General features: G+C 40.2%; 1 protein-coding gene across 1 annotated transcript; it reads right to left on the bottom strand.

Annotated features, from left to right (window-relative positions):
* Positions 1-903: 903 nt before the first annotated feature.
* Positions 904-10,528, bottom strand: LOC126191498 (ejaculatory bulb-specific protein 3-like). Its single transcript, XM_049932390.1, has 2 exons — positions 10,293-10,528; positions 904-1,306 (listed from the first exon to the last, which is right to left on the bottom strand). The coding sequence occupies exons 1-2, from the start codon at positions 10,486-10,488 to the stop codon at positions 1,110-1,112; spliced, it is 393 nt and encodes a 130-aa protein (XP_049788347.1). The 5' UTR covers positions 10,489-10,528; the 3' UTR covers positions 904-1,109.
* Positions 10,529-12,639: the final 2,111 nt, after the last annotated feature.

Genomic DNA, 12,639 nt, shown 5'->3' with positions numbered 1-12,639 from the left:
TTTTTGCAGTTAGTTAGAGAGTTGTATGTTTATACTGAGGTATATTTTATATTTTACAGTCTCGCGCTCTCCGTTGGGAAAAGCCAAAAGGAAAGAGATGCAAAATAAATCCCAAAAGCATTTAAATTTTTCACCGTGTGTTCGAAAGCAAGCAACCGGTCGTTGAATCCTCCCTTCACGCACATGCCCAATCGCTGCAAGTGCTGCGAGGTACGTCATCTGGTGACATATTATCAAATTTCTAATCTAGTTTTGGGAACTTACCCGATATTTGCGACTCCATGTGTCTTATATTAAATGACTCGTCCCAGCTTCATTTATAACGCTTTGGAGCTTTCAAACGCTAATGGGAATCATCCTATAGAGTTGTGTTGTACTGTAAATTAGTTCCTTGATCTTTTGCGAAGTACGAAATGGAACCATTCGTGATCCACTGCGATGACAATCATCCTCTCGAAGATGCATTTTTATGAGGTAATTTAACTTGTGGGCTATATATATATATATATATATATATATATATATCTCAACTTTACTGTTATTGATGCGTATTACAAAGTACAAAGTGTATGTAGCTGTAATCTCTACCACATTGTGTCACATGTTGATGCTAATATACGAAAAAATTGTATTTATTGGTAACATACGTAATCATTACTACATTCTTAGTAAATAGTGATGGTAGCAATGATATTTTTAAAATTATTTAATTTCGCTATTGAACCATTGTATTGTCTCCCCTCAGAGAATTTCATTTTAGTCTTCAGGGGGTGATTAGTCTCAAGTTCGGAACCACTGTTATACGTTACGATTCAAACAAGTTATTGAAAAGTAGGACTTGGAGAGGGATTCATATTTTGATGCAGGAATTATCATTCCTCCTACCTAATTATGAAACGCAAATTTCTCAACAAACGTTTATTTCATATCATAATTGTAGTAACATTGTGAACAAGTGTAAGCTAAGAAATTACGGTGAGTAACCAAATTGGATGAAGTTGTCATAGACTTTAAGATAATGGACAATGTCTGTAAAGAGACAGGATTTGCTGTTGAACTGTGTACGAGGAGCTGCGACAGCTCAGAGGCGAATCGGACTGGCGTGGCGCTCAGAGAGTGACGCCGTACTGCTTCCAGGTGTCGGCGTTCTTCTTTGTGTACTCGCCCGTGGGGTCGAACTTGGCCTTCAGCTTGGTCCACTCTGCAGGGTGCTTCTCTGTGATGTGCTTCAGGCTCTTGATAGCCCTCTCCAGCTGGCTAGGCGAGCAGTCTCCACATCCCGTCGCCAATAATTTTGGCAGCCTGCCTGTAGATATGTCAAAGAAAATCTTGTGAAACAGTCTCATTGCAATTTTTCCACTTACATTTAATATTCTTGTAGATTTATATTTATATTAAAACACAGTATACAATCCACCATTTCATTTGGTTAGCACCATGTACTGACAGTGCCTGCAGTACTGCAGGACCAAGTGTTACTTAGGCTAGGCGCAAATTGAGACGCGTATAGCAAGTGTGACATGACACGACACTACAGCGCGAAGTCGTGCGGGTGCAGCGCATATTGCGACGCGTACACCATACTTCGCACGCGCCGACTGGCGACGCTCCGAGCTGACAGAACCGAAGCGCACGCAACCTGTTACCTTTCTCAAATGATTTTACAGAAACTATTCACTTGAAATATATGATTTTTGCCTTACTTGTAGCGTTATACGTCAGCTTCGTGGCGAAGTGCTCGTCAACTAGCTAATGACCATTCTTATTGTGATATACACATTTTAGTAAGACATTACGCAAAACTCAAAAACTTTGCAACGAAAATTAGGGGTCGCTATGATTTTGCGTTTGGTGCGTATTACACCATATGACACCATATGTTGCTGCGTATGAAATTTAGCTGACATGCTGAATTTTTATTTAGGTTTGGGTTGAGGTCTCTATCTGCCTCCGATCTCGAGAAAATGGATCCCATGTAGCGCGCTCACTGCCGATCTCACGTCCGCGCGCGAGTATGAAATTCTCGCAACATCTCTCATATCTCCTAAACCGCTCGAGACACCGAAACGACAGTTTGGCGAATGATAGCACACCAGGAGGAGAGTGTACTGTCAGTTCTTAAACACACGGAACTTTCTTATCTATGGCGATCTATCAGTACTTATACTTCCCTTTTTATTTATTTCACTCCAGTGACTGTAGTTTTTTAAGAGTTATCGACAGCTAGCGAAACAAGAGCTTCCTAGTATGAAAATAAACATGAAATTTCTTCTTTTATGTTTCTGCAAACCGAGACTATGAGGTTTTTCGTAAGCTATTGAGCTCTGTGATTGCCAGTTACTTGTTTAATGAGGCACTCCGTTTCGGAATTCTGTCTCAATAGCTGCTGTGAGATGAGTTTGGCAAATTACACTGTGACAAAGGAAAGTGCAATTAAACCATTCACCAAGAGACATGTGGCCGTTACTCACAAACGGTGATGCTGCTTCGAATGAGAAAGATTAACAACTCACTAAATAATAGATTGCAAATCCCGTGGAATTTTGGTGGAATCCACGTAACCCATCGTATTTTTAACACTGAGCGACTGGAATGGAAACTTACCAAAGGATTTTATTCCTTCTCTTGATCTGAGCAGTATTAAAATAATGACTAACGAATGATAGGCACATGCCAGATACTGGTTGCTCACCTACGGCGAATAAAATAGTTGGTATTGAGAAAAATAAACAACTTATCTGTCGCACAACACAATGGTCAGTGTATTGTCAGCAGCGGAGAATAATGCGCGCGACAGGAATGCACAAGCTAGCCATGTGTGCCTTGTGAGTTGGAGTTCGAAAAAAATTGTCATGAAAGTAGATGTGCCCTTGTCAGCAGTACATTTGAACAAATTAAATATATCTAATCATAATACTCTTTTGGGATATTCCTACTTTCGTAATAATACAGACCATTTTCTTGATTTGTATAGTCTGTTGTATAATTAGTTTATTAACGCTGATAGTGTGCATGCAACAATTGAAATGCTTTTTCTCATCACAGCGAACCAATTAAAACATTGTTATTTGTGACTGCTTTTCGACTGTTTCTAGCTTGCAGTGGAAATGTGATGTTCAAATGCATGTAGTACAGTGTGTCGTATTACATTATTACATCCATATCAGAGTAATCACATTGAGACTTTTATACTTCAGATCTTGGACGCTTTTTACCAGGAGCACAAAGGGATCACACCTGTGGAGATTATCACTTTCTAAATTTTTGTATCAGATCGTACAGATACGCCAGGTAGCGAGAAGATAACCTTCTTTTACTTTCCTAGCTTGATTCTTAATCACATGATTTTCCTTGCTTCACTACCCTCTGTCCCTTCTTACGATCTGAAAACATCGCGGAGGCATATGATACAATTCCAGCGGCCAAGGGCTCATCAGTCACTGAAGTATGCATTTTTCTTGACAGAAGAAAAGCAAAACAAAACTATACAGATATAGATAACAGAAAAGTATAATGTACTAACGAAGAAAGATGAAGCGTTTAAATGGCGAAAAATGAAACACTACTCAAGGCAATGAAATTTAGTACACAGTAAGGCAAAATTTATCGTATGGGCAATACTACCACTGCTCATATGCTCCGTTCCGATGTGAGCATATGGCCGGGCTACTTTTCCGCTCCCCGCCTCAAATTTCCCACGGTGCTAGCGAGGCACGCGCGGCGTGAGAAACTGTGCCTCAACCACAACGCCGCGCGACCTGGCGCAGGCGCGTGTCGCGTCCCAGTCGCGTCGCCTCGCAATTTGCGCGGTCCCATTTGAACCTGCGATATTACAAAAAAGGGCGCTGCGCTGCGTCGCGCCACACGCGCTATACGCGTCTCAATTTGCGCCTAGCCTATTAGGGTTGAGCACTGACAGAAACGGCCAAGTGGAGCATGCGTTCCGCAGAAGCCGCTGTCATCTAAAGCGGACTGAAAATAGAGTTGTCATGTTCTACAGGGGCGTACATTTAATGCCATAAGAGAGGGCAGAAATGGCGACGGCAGTTCATGATGATGAATGTGACGGAGCCCTGCAGTGCGGTCAGAGGGGGCGGGAGGTTATTCTGTTGGGGTGAAAACTATTTGAGAATAGTGTACCTTGCGAAAAAGTTTTTGTGGCTGAAGATGTCAATGGACATGCTTTTAATGAGAAGATGTGTGGGGGCACAAATAATGGTCATCAGTTGCACTTTGAAGAATCCTCTCATGGGAGGAGCGTTGCATACATGCCACCGAATATTAGAGATATGTTTTTCTTTATCAAAGTTGTAACGATCTGGGGAGGGGGGGGGGGGGAATTTGGAACTGGAAACTTCCGGATAGTCTTCTGAAAGAAGTATGAACTTTAGGTGATTATCTTCAGATTCATGACCTGTGTACTGGAAGTAATGTTTTTGTAAAGGCCACTTGAATTCGTCACCTGAGTGCAAACATGGGCGCCATGTGTCCAGAAGATAGTTGAGTATCATGTGAAGAAGATCATCAACCCAGGGATTGTGCAAGAGCACATCCCAATTGGCATTCATCAAAGACATATCTCGCTGGTGCTCGAGCGTCAGATTTTGGTATGGAGAGCCACAGTGGAGAACGTGGCGGTTAGATTTTGATAAGTCTTGGTTTCACTACAAGGAGCACATGAAGTCGATTCCCTGTAACAGAGTTTTTTTGTTTGTATAGCGATGTTCCTTTAGCTCTTGTGGAGTATGACATATACTAAATTACTTCATAATGGGAGAACACTTGACTTGAAATTCTGTCCCTGGCTAGTGAGCAAACAGAAATATTGACTCACGTTCTAACTTATTCTGAGGTAATTAGGAGCCATAGAAATGTGCGACTGGCATATTGCATCCACTGTGAATGCCCAGAATACAATATACAGTATATTATCTGTACAGCGGTCGATGCTCCAGTGAGCAGGTCAGTGGTGCAGTTCAACTGTTGTCTTTACGTCAGTATATTATATCTACCGCTAAGCATTATCAGCCAGTTTTTTGTGCGTGTCGATCTATCGTGGATAGAGGTCAGTCGCCAACCAGCCGTGTATTTTCAGATATTATCTTAATTAGAAAACAAGTTTCGGCATTTCATTAACGCCATTTTCAGCACCTGTGCCCTCCATGTATACAGAATCAGATACACTGATATATGCATAATTGGAACCATCAGTATCTGGAATCCGAGAATTTTTTATGACAACTGTGCGCACCTGCAGTCAGAGAAAAGTGTGCTCAGATGTTGTCAAGTTCCACAAAAAATTCACTGCTGGTTTTGCTGACTCCAGTTTAGCGTCTATCGATTTATTTGATCCTGTAACCATGGAGTGCATAGGGTATTGAGGATCGCATTAATGAGATGCCTAAACGGTGTTCTAAATAAAATAACATCTGAAAATATACGGCTGCTTGACAACTTTCCTTTGGTAAAAATTCTTTGCTAAATAATCGTTGTGCCCGTCTAAAAACTGAGGTCGCAGTCTAAAGAAAGTCAAACATACTCTCTGCCAGTCTCGAAATTAAATGTGGTGTAGAATCCGATATTGTGCACTTTATACAGTTTTATGAGAAAAAATTTATTCGCTATTCTTGATAATCGCGAGCTTGTACCCTGTCTCTGATGACCTCTCCGGTAATGATTCGTGAAACATTAATGTTTCTTTTCAAGGAGAAGGTGAAAAACGAAAGCTTCTTTGAACTCAAAGCACTACAGTTATGAAGCCCTATTAAATCTATTTTATATGGGTGGCGTTCAATAAGTAATGCAACACAGTTTCTTTCTGAAATCAATATGAGTTTTCTTAGGGTTCCAATAGAATGTACTATTCCCCACTCATTCCACTGTTAAACACTGCTTTCAAAATCATCTCTGTTCTATACGACGACCATACGCCACCATACTGTGAGGCCCTTTACGCACATATCGTGCCTTTCTCCTCTTCGACGTCGGAGCCAACGTCCTGCTGCGTCAATAACTTCCACATCATCCACGTACTTCTTCCCTCTGAATGCTTCCTTCATTGGTTCAAACAGGTGGTAGTCGGAAGCTGCGAGATCCTGGCTGTAGGCCGATGAGGAGGAACAGTCTAATGAAGATTCGTGAACATCTCTTGCCTGCGCAGCCTTGTGTTGTCATGGAAAGCGAGAAGTTCTTTGTCTTCTTTGTGGTAACGAACAGGCTGATGTCGTTTCTTCAGTTTCATGAGGGTGGCACTAAACACTTCAGAGTGGATCGTTGTTCCATGGGGGAGGACATAAAACAGAATAACCCCTTCAGTGGCCCAGAAGATCGTCGCCATGATTTTACCGGCTGAGGGCACGGCTTTGAACGTTTTTCTTTGGAGGAGAGTTGGTGTTGGACAAATCCATTTTTTTTTTTTTTTTTTTTTTTGTTTCGAGTTCGAAGTGATGAATCCGTATTTCATCGCTTGCGAAGATGTTCGAGGAAAAATTGAGACGATAAGCTTTATAATGCGCAAGCAGTTCCGCTCAAATGGTCCTTCATTGCTCTTTACAGGGTTCCGTCGGGTGGCCAGGAACCTGAAGGTCACACACCTTTTAGTCCCCCTACTGCTGGACGAGTGTAACAGCACCACCAACAGAAACGTCCAGTTGTGTGGCGAGGTGTTTGATTCGATTTGCCGATCACCAATGTGTCTGTAAGCTCGAACATCGCAGGAGTCAGCTGTGTCCGGCCAGCTGACACATGCAGATTGGACAGGTTTATACGACCTTTCGGTGATGATGAGAGACGCGCCGCCCAAAGACTTACCGCGCTTTTGTTTATTACCAAGTCTCCGTTGATATTCTGAAGGTGCCTACAAGTATCTTCGATGCTCTCGTTTTCCACAAAGAGAAAAAGAATGGATCTCTGTTACCAATGTCATTCTGAAGCCTATGTATACCACAACGACTTATCAGAACTTTATGACACTGTAGGGGCATATATAACGATGTCCCAGAACGATCTCCGGAGTTTTTAGACTGTAACTGGGCGAGAAAACAATGTGTTTCATCCCTTAGTGAACGCCCTTCATATACGCTTATGGATTTCTTGATTGTGTTGTCAGGGAATATAAAGTATGCACAGAAGATATTATTAAAAATCAGTGGTTTAAGGTCAACGCCTTTATAAAAGAAGGCAATAACTATGGAACACATTGTATGGTTTACATGACTGCCAGAATATTTCAATGCCAAGGGAGGACCAGGTAACAAAAAGTTAGGTGTGGAGTTTCAGTATCCCTTTACCCTGTTCTCTTTGCATGCCTTCTATATTTATACTAAATAATGCAGTAAATATTTACTCCGTTTTTATTTCGGCATTTTAAAAAATAAACAACATTTGCAATGGATTCGGTTGAAAAGATGGCTCAATAGCATTACTTAGAAATAAGATGTTTTCTCGTTGTGTCCAGTATTGTGAAAGTTATCACCGGTCTTGGAAACTTGGAGGACACTTTCTGATGTGGAGTTCTACAGCCGTTTCCCTATGTTCAAAGCTAATAACTCACTATTTAGCAAATATAAGAAAAGTAATAGTCCGTCAACAATGAAAATACGTTCCAACATCTTTCCACAAATAGCTAGAGACAGCGTCAGACTTTATCAGTCTGTTGACTGTTGTAAGCAAGGGTAATGCTATCAAGCAGAAAATATTGAGCACAATACAAGAAACATAGAAATTATAATTAAATAGAGGAACCGCTTTACGGAACAACAAAATACAGGGAGATTCAAATAAAACAATATTGCGCATGCCGTTCACCGATCTCGTAAATTATACATTATAAATGTGTCCCTTCTAAACGAAAAGAACATTGTGAAAACAATAGACGAGAGGTAGGTACTTTGACAAAAATGCTCAGTAAATCAGAAACGTCGAAATGTCAGACAAATAGGACAGGAAGTAGCATAAAGTGGAACTACCTATTGTAGACGAAACTTGCTCACGTATGTTGCTGCCCATTACTTGCATACAGAAAATAGACCTATATTGAAATATAAAAGGTATTATCGTAGAAAATAGTAGAAACATATAAGGGAAAATCTCCAAGAGCAACAAACATACGAACACCGAAGAAGGTGTCGAGAAAGTGTTCAACATTGGGCGTTTGCACTGGCGTAGAAAGAAGCTGATAATATTCTGTTCAATGACATTCAAGAGTTGGACAGACTGATTTGAATAACACACGATAACCACTTCGTTACCGGAGCATACTTACTGAATGACCTCTCAAAAGGTTTCTTGCAATCTGTTTTCCTAATATTAGAGTTTATCTGTCTGGGTTCAGTTACGACATCATGTCTAAGATTATTATATCATGACGATGATCTGTCTTCGTGTCGCAGTTATCTGACTTAAGAATGACGTTTCTAGCTCTCGCTTAGTTGATGTACACAATTCAAAAGTGTAAAATAAATCTGGGATAATAGTATCACTTGCATCAAGCACCTTGACGTTACTAAGAAATTGTCGGGAAGTAATGGCCTGCTAACTACAGTAATGGAGGAAATACTGCAATTACTGATAAACGTTAAAGACGTTGCTATCACTAACGATAACCTCAACACGATGGTAGCTCTAAACATCACTACATGTCTGTAGAGATTTATATCAAACGAACGTTGCGAAGGGTGCTGTGCAAACAATGAATTAAAGCCCAATATTTTTCTATATGTGAGTCGTTAGAATTAAATGCTGGATAGGGACACACTGACGCATCTCAGCACATACAAGCCTGAACTACGTCCGTCATTTATGCCCAGACAAGAACGACCTTCAGTTAAATTCGTTCACCTGGGTATAGTAGTCATGCGATGTGAAGAAAGAGACTTCGTGACGAAGAGGAGCTGGTGGACGTTGAAGCTCCAGGAAGAGTGTGGTGCCGGCTGTGTTTCTAAGTAGACTTTCCCAAAATGTCAGTTTTCGTTTTTCGCTAATTGCCCCAAACATTATCTTAAATTGTTCCATTTAATACTCATTTTGTGTACTCTGTACAAAAATTTTAAAATCAGATAAATGGTAGGAAGAAGTGTCAATGACACGACAAGTATTAAACCAAGGCTTTTGTCCAAAGCTTTGCCAATGGAGAAATTAAGGGACGCATAGAATGCAGGTTGTCTTCTTCTAATCGACGAATTATTGTTGCTTCAGTTTGGAACTGGGCAACAACTTTGCCATTAGGGTGGTTGTACGATTAAATAAATTAGAGTCGCAGGTAAATTAACAATATTACACTACTTAAGTATAGGATCAACAGCTGGACCTTAAAACGATGCAGTAATACTTAATGCTGACTAACAGGAAGTGCCATAATTACTTTCATCGGAATTGTGCCTTTAAAGTATACGTAGGGCATTGATATTGTACGAAACGTCGTCGTACAAGACTATCCGAGAGGAAAGGAAACATCTGTACACTGACATGTATGAAAAGAATCGTTCACTTTGGTACAAACAACTTGACACGGCGAAGCGAAGGTGATTATTGCAAAGCTGATGGAAACTCGGTTCGCCGAGAGAAGACGCAAAGATGATCCTCTTGTACATAGAAGCGATGATCGTGCGAAAATTTCAAGAGAAAGTCAAAAAGAGTTTGCAAGAGGTGGAAATTGGAGAGGTATCACATATTTGACAGGAAACTAATTCATACAGCACTGTGGATTATATGGGGGTGCGAACAAAATACAGTATATAAACCAGGGAAGTAGAAAATGACATGATTATCCAAACTACCACTGATTCTTTGTTTAGATTAAAGCAAAAGGCGAATTGTAGGCCCTATGAAACATTACCTTAACTGCTAAGAGTATTTTTAGCAGGAGGTGAAATTTTCAATATGTTAGAACACTTCAATGCTATTAGTTAGTGTAACATTGTTGTGACCAGGACAAAATAATACGTCTTCTTGACATCACGTGATTTGTCTGTTGTAAACCTGTTATTGCTCGTAGTGGAACACAATACCACCTGATTCTGATCAGGCATCTGACAATGAATAATAAACGGAGTCTCCTGAAGAGGTACCATAAAATGTGTTAAGGAAACGGAACAGAATTTGTAGCTATTAATATCAAGCATGATTTAGTGATTTTGCATATCAGAGTGCTACACCATTTTCCATGAGCGTATTGTTTAATCGAACATCTGTAGCTTCCAGGAAAACGGGAAGGGAGGTTTGACGATGGCGAACAGTGTAAAAAAGAAGCGAGAAAGGCACAATACAGAATGAAGTTTAACAACCACACTTACTTTTGATCTCCTTGCCCTCGGTGGTGCACTTCCCATCATCTGCATCGAGCATGCACTGGATGTAGGATTTCAAGAGGCGGTCGTTGTTGAGGATCTCGTCCACGTTGAAGTTGTCGAGCTTGTCTTGCGGCGCGGCTTTCGCCGAAATGGCAACAGCAGCCACGAGGCAGCAGTAGAAGATCAGGTTTCTTGCCATGACTACCGGGGCGCTTCGCACAGACTGTGATGTGCGATATCTGGTGAGCTCCTCTTATACCGCCGCTCTGAAGGGGTAACGAGGTATCGAGGTGGGGCGCCTTGGGGAAGAACTAGCGCTCGCATCTACGATAAAGCGAAATCTGCGTGGGTGTTTCTCAACTCCCGAGATCTTGAATAGGCAGTTCTCACTGTATTAACCCACGAGCATCCTGCGGTATGGGAACCAGCAGAATAATCGACACTATTAATGAGCAATACATGTAGCGTGGTGCGGTTTTCTTAAATATGCTGAGCACTTTACAGTTACTTTTCATCACAGAGAAAAAGCACCAACGACAGTGCCATTATCTTCCACAATTACATTAAGGTTATTTTATCAGAGTTAACGGAAAACGTTCTATGTGAAAGTAGCCATAGCTGAATCGTGTTCAGCAAATTTCATCTCCATGGAAGGTGAGATGTCGAACTCTATGCGAAAAGATCAATAAACTGCTCTCTATTAACAGTAGGAAAATTGCGTACGGGAATAACATCCAGGTATATATACATGTTAATATGTTGAAACATGGTTGGCCAGATTTGTGTGAAATCTCCAAACACCGCAATAAACGAACGTTTTCGGGGTATACTTTGTAGAGCAAAGAGGTATATGCTAATATCTGTTCTATACTCAGCATCACTATGTACAAACAAAGATTGATGTAAGCGCGAGGAACTGTTTGTAATTGACATTTTTTGTGTCAAGAGCGACAGAACTTTTGGTTTTTCTTAAGTGTACGACAAAGATTTTGTATTTTAGTATTGTTTGATAAAGCAAAATATATATGTGTAAATTTTAGTGAAAAGTAAAGCAATTATTTTATGCCTCGTTAGAGTGTGTTATGACTCACCAACTAATCTATATCCTAATTTCTCTAATTTTGTTACGGGGCCGTTGAAGAACGTGGATGAGAAAGGAGTTAGAGATTATAGCATCTTCTTCGATGAAACTTGTCTGAAATTAGAAAGTTGATTCTGAAAATTATAAGGTATCTTCATCGGTTTTTATATATTTTTAGGCGCAATCGTTTCCGCTAAATAAAGTTATCACTAAGAAAGCATCTCGTGCTATTTACTTCAGTAATTTGTGGTGTTACGAAAACGTTCATTATGTGGAGATCTGCGACAAATATAATGCGCAAAGCATTCATTTCATATTGTTACATTCGCCCGTAGTGCATTATCGAACCATCAAGGTAGGTTCCATTATAACATGTGTTCACTGACCACATGCTTGATGAGTGGCTCAATGCAGGATACTATTGGTTTGCGACTGTCCAGTACTACAAATGCTCGTAGCTGGTCACCATTTAAATATAAAACAACTTCTGTAATTTTATGGTATTATAATAAGTAGCTACTCATTGCCATCCAATACGCTAATAGTAAATAAATTGAGATCTGTTATTATAATTGCCATGCATTATCACAGTGTGTCCAGGTTCCATTTTTCTCCATGTAAGTCATATAATTCAGTCACAAGACAGATTCCGCAAAACTAAGTTACTTTGTGTATGTTTCTTGGAAACTCAAAATTATTTTCTCGCCATTTCTTTTGAGTAAATGGAGCTTCCAAAGGTCAGTTAATTATGTCAGACGCCACTTACTTGTGTGTCAGTGTCACTCTGTCCACTAAACATGCTGAGTAATACCCGAAAACTTGTAGGACTCCCTAGAAGTGCCATAGAAAGACAGGAACCCACGCCCCACATCCCACATTGAAAGAATATGGTCAATAGTTTGAACGCCTTTATTGTGAGTTCAGTGTCCGTTGTGGACATAGGAAGGGTGTAGTTTCTGTAAATCATTTAGAGTGACAAAAGATTTAATTAGCACTATAGTCGCTATACTGAGCGAGTGTGTTGCACTATGCAATGTAGAAGTCAGTCATGCAGCGATACTGAAAAACTCGTTATTTTTATCTTCCAATATCTTCATTTGCTTATTTATTTATTGCTTCTTCATGCCTTCTGTCTCTATTTATATAATAAGTCATGTTTATAAACTTTTCCCTCGTTGTTCTTACGAAGTTATTTTTCAGCTTAGTGACTGAAATAATGATATTTTTATTGTAGCAGTAATAATAATGAAGCAATAGTAAAACAGGAAA

Source organism: Schistocerca cancellata, chromosome 6, assembly GCF_023864275.1.
Source record: "Schistocerca cancellata isolate TAMUIC-IGC-003103 chromosome 6, iqSchCanc2.1, whole genome shotgun sequence".
Lineage (NCBI taxonomy): Eukaryota > Metazoa > Arthropoda > Insecta > Orthoptera > Acrididae > Schistocerca > Schistocerca cancellata.
This window is presented reverse-complemented; position numbering and strand designations above follow the sequence as displayed.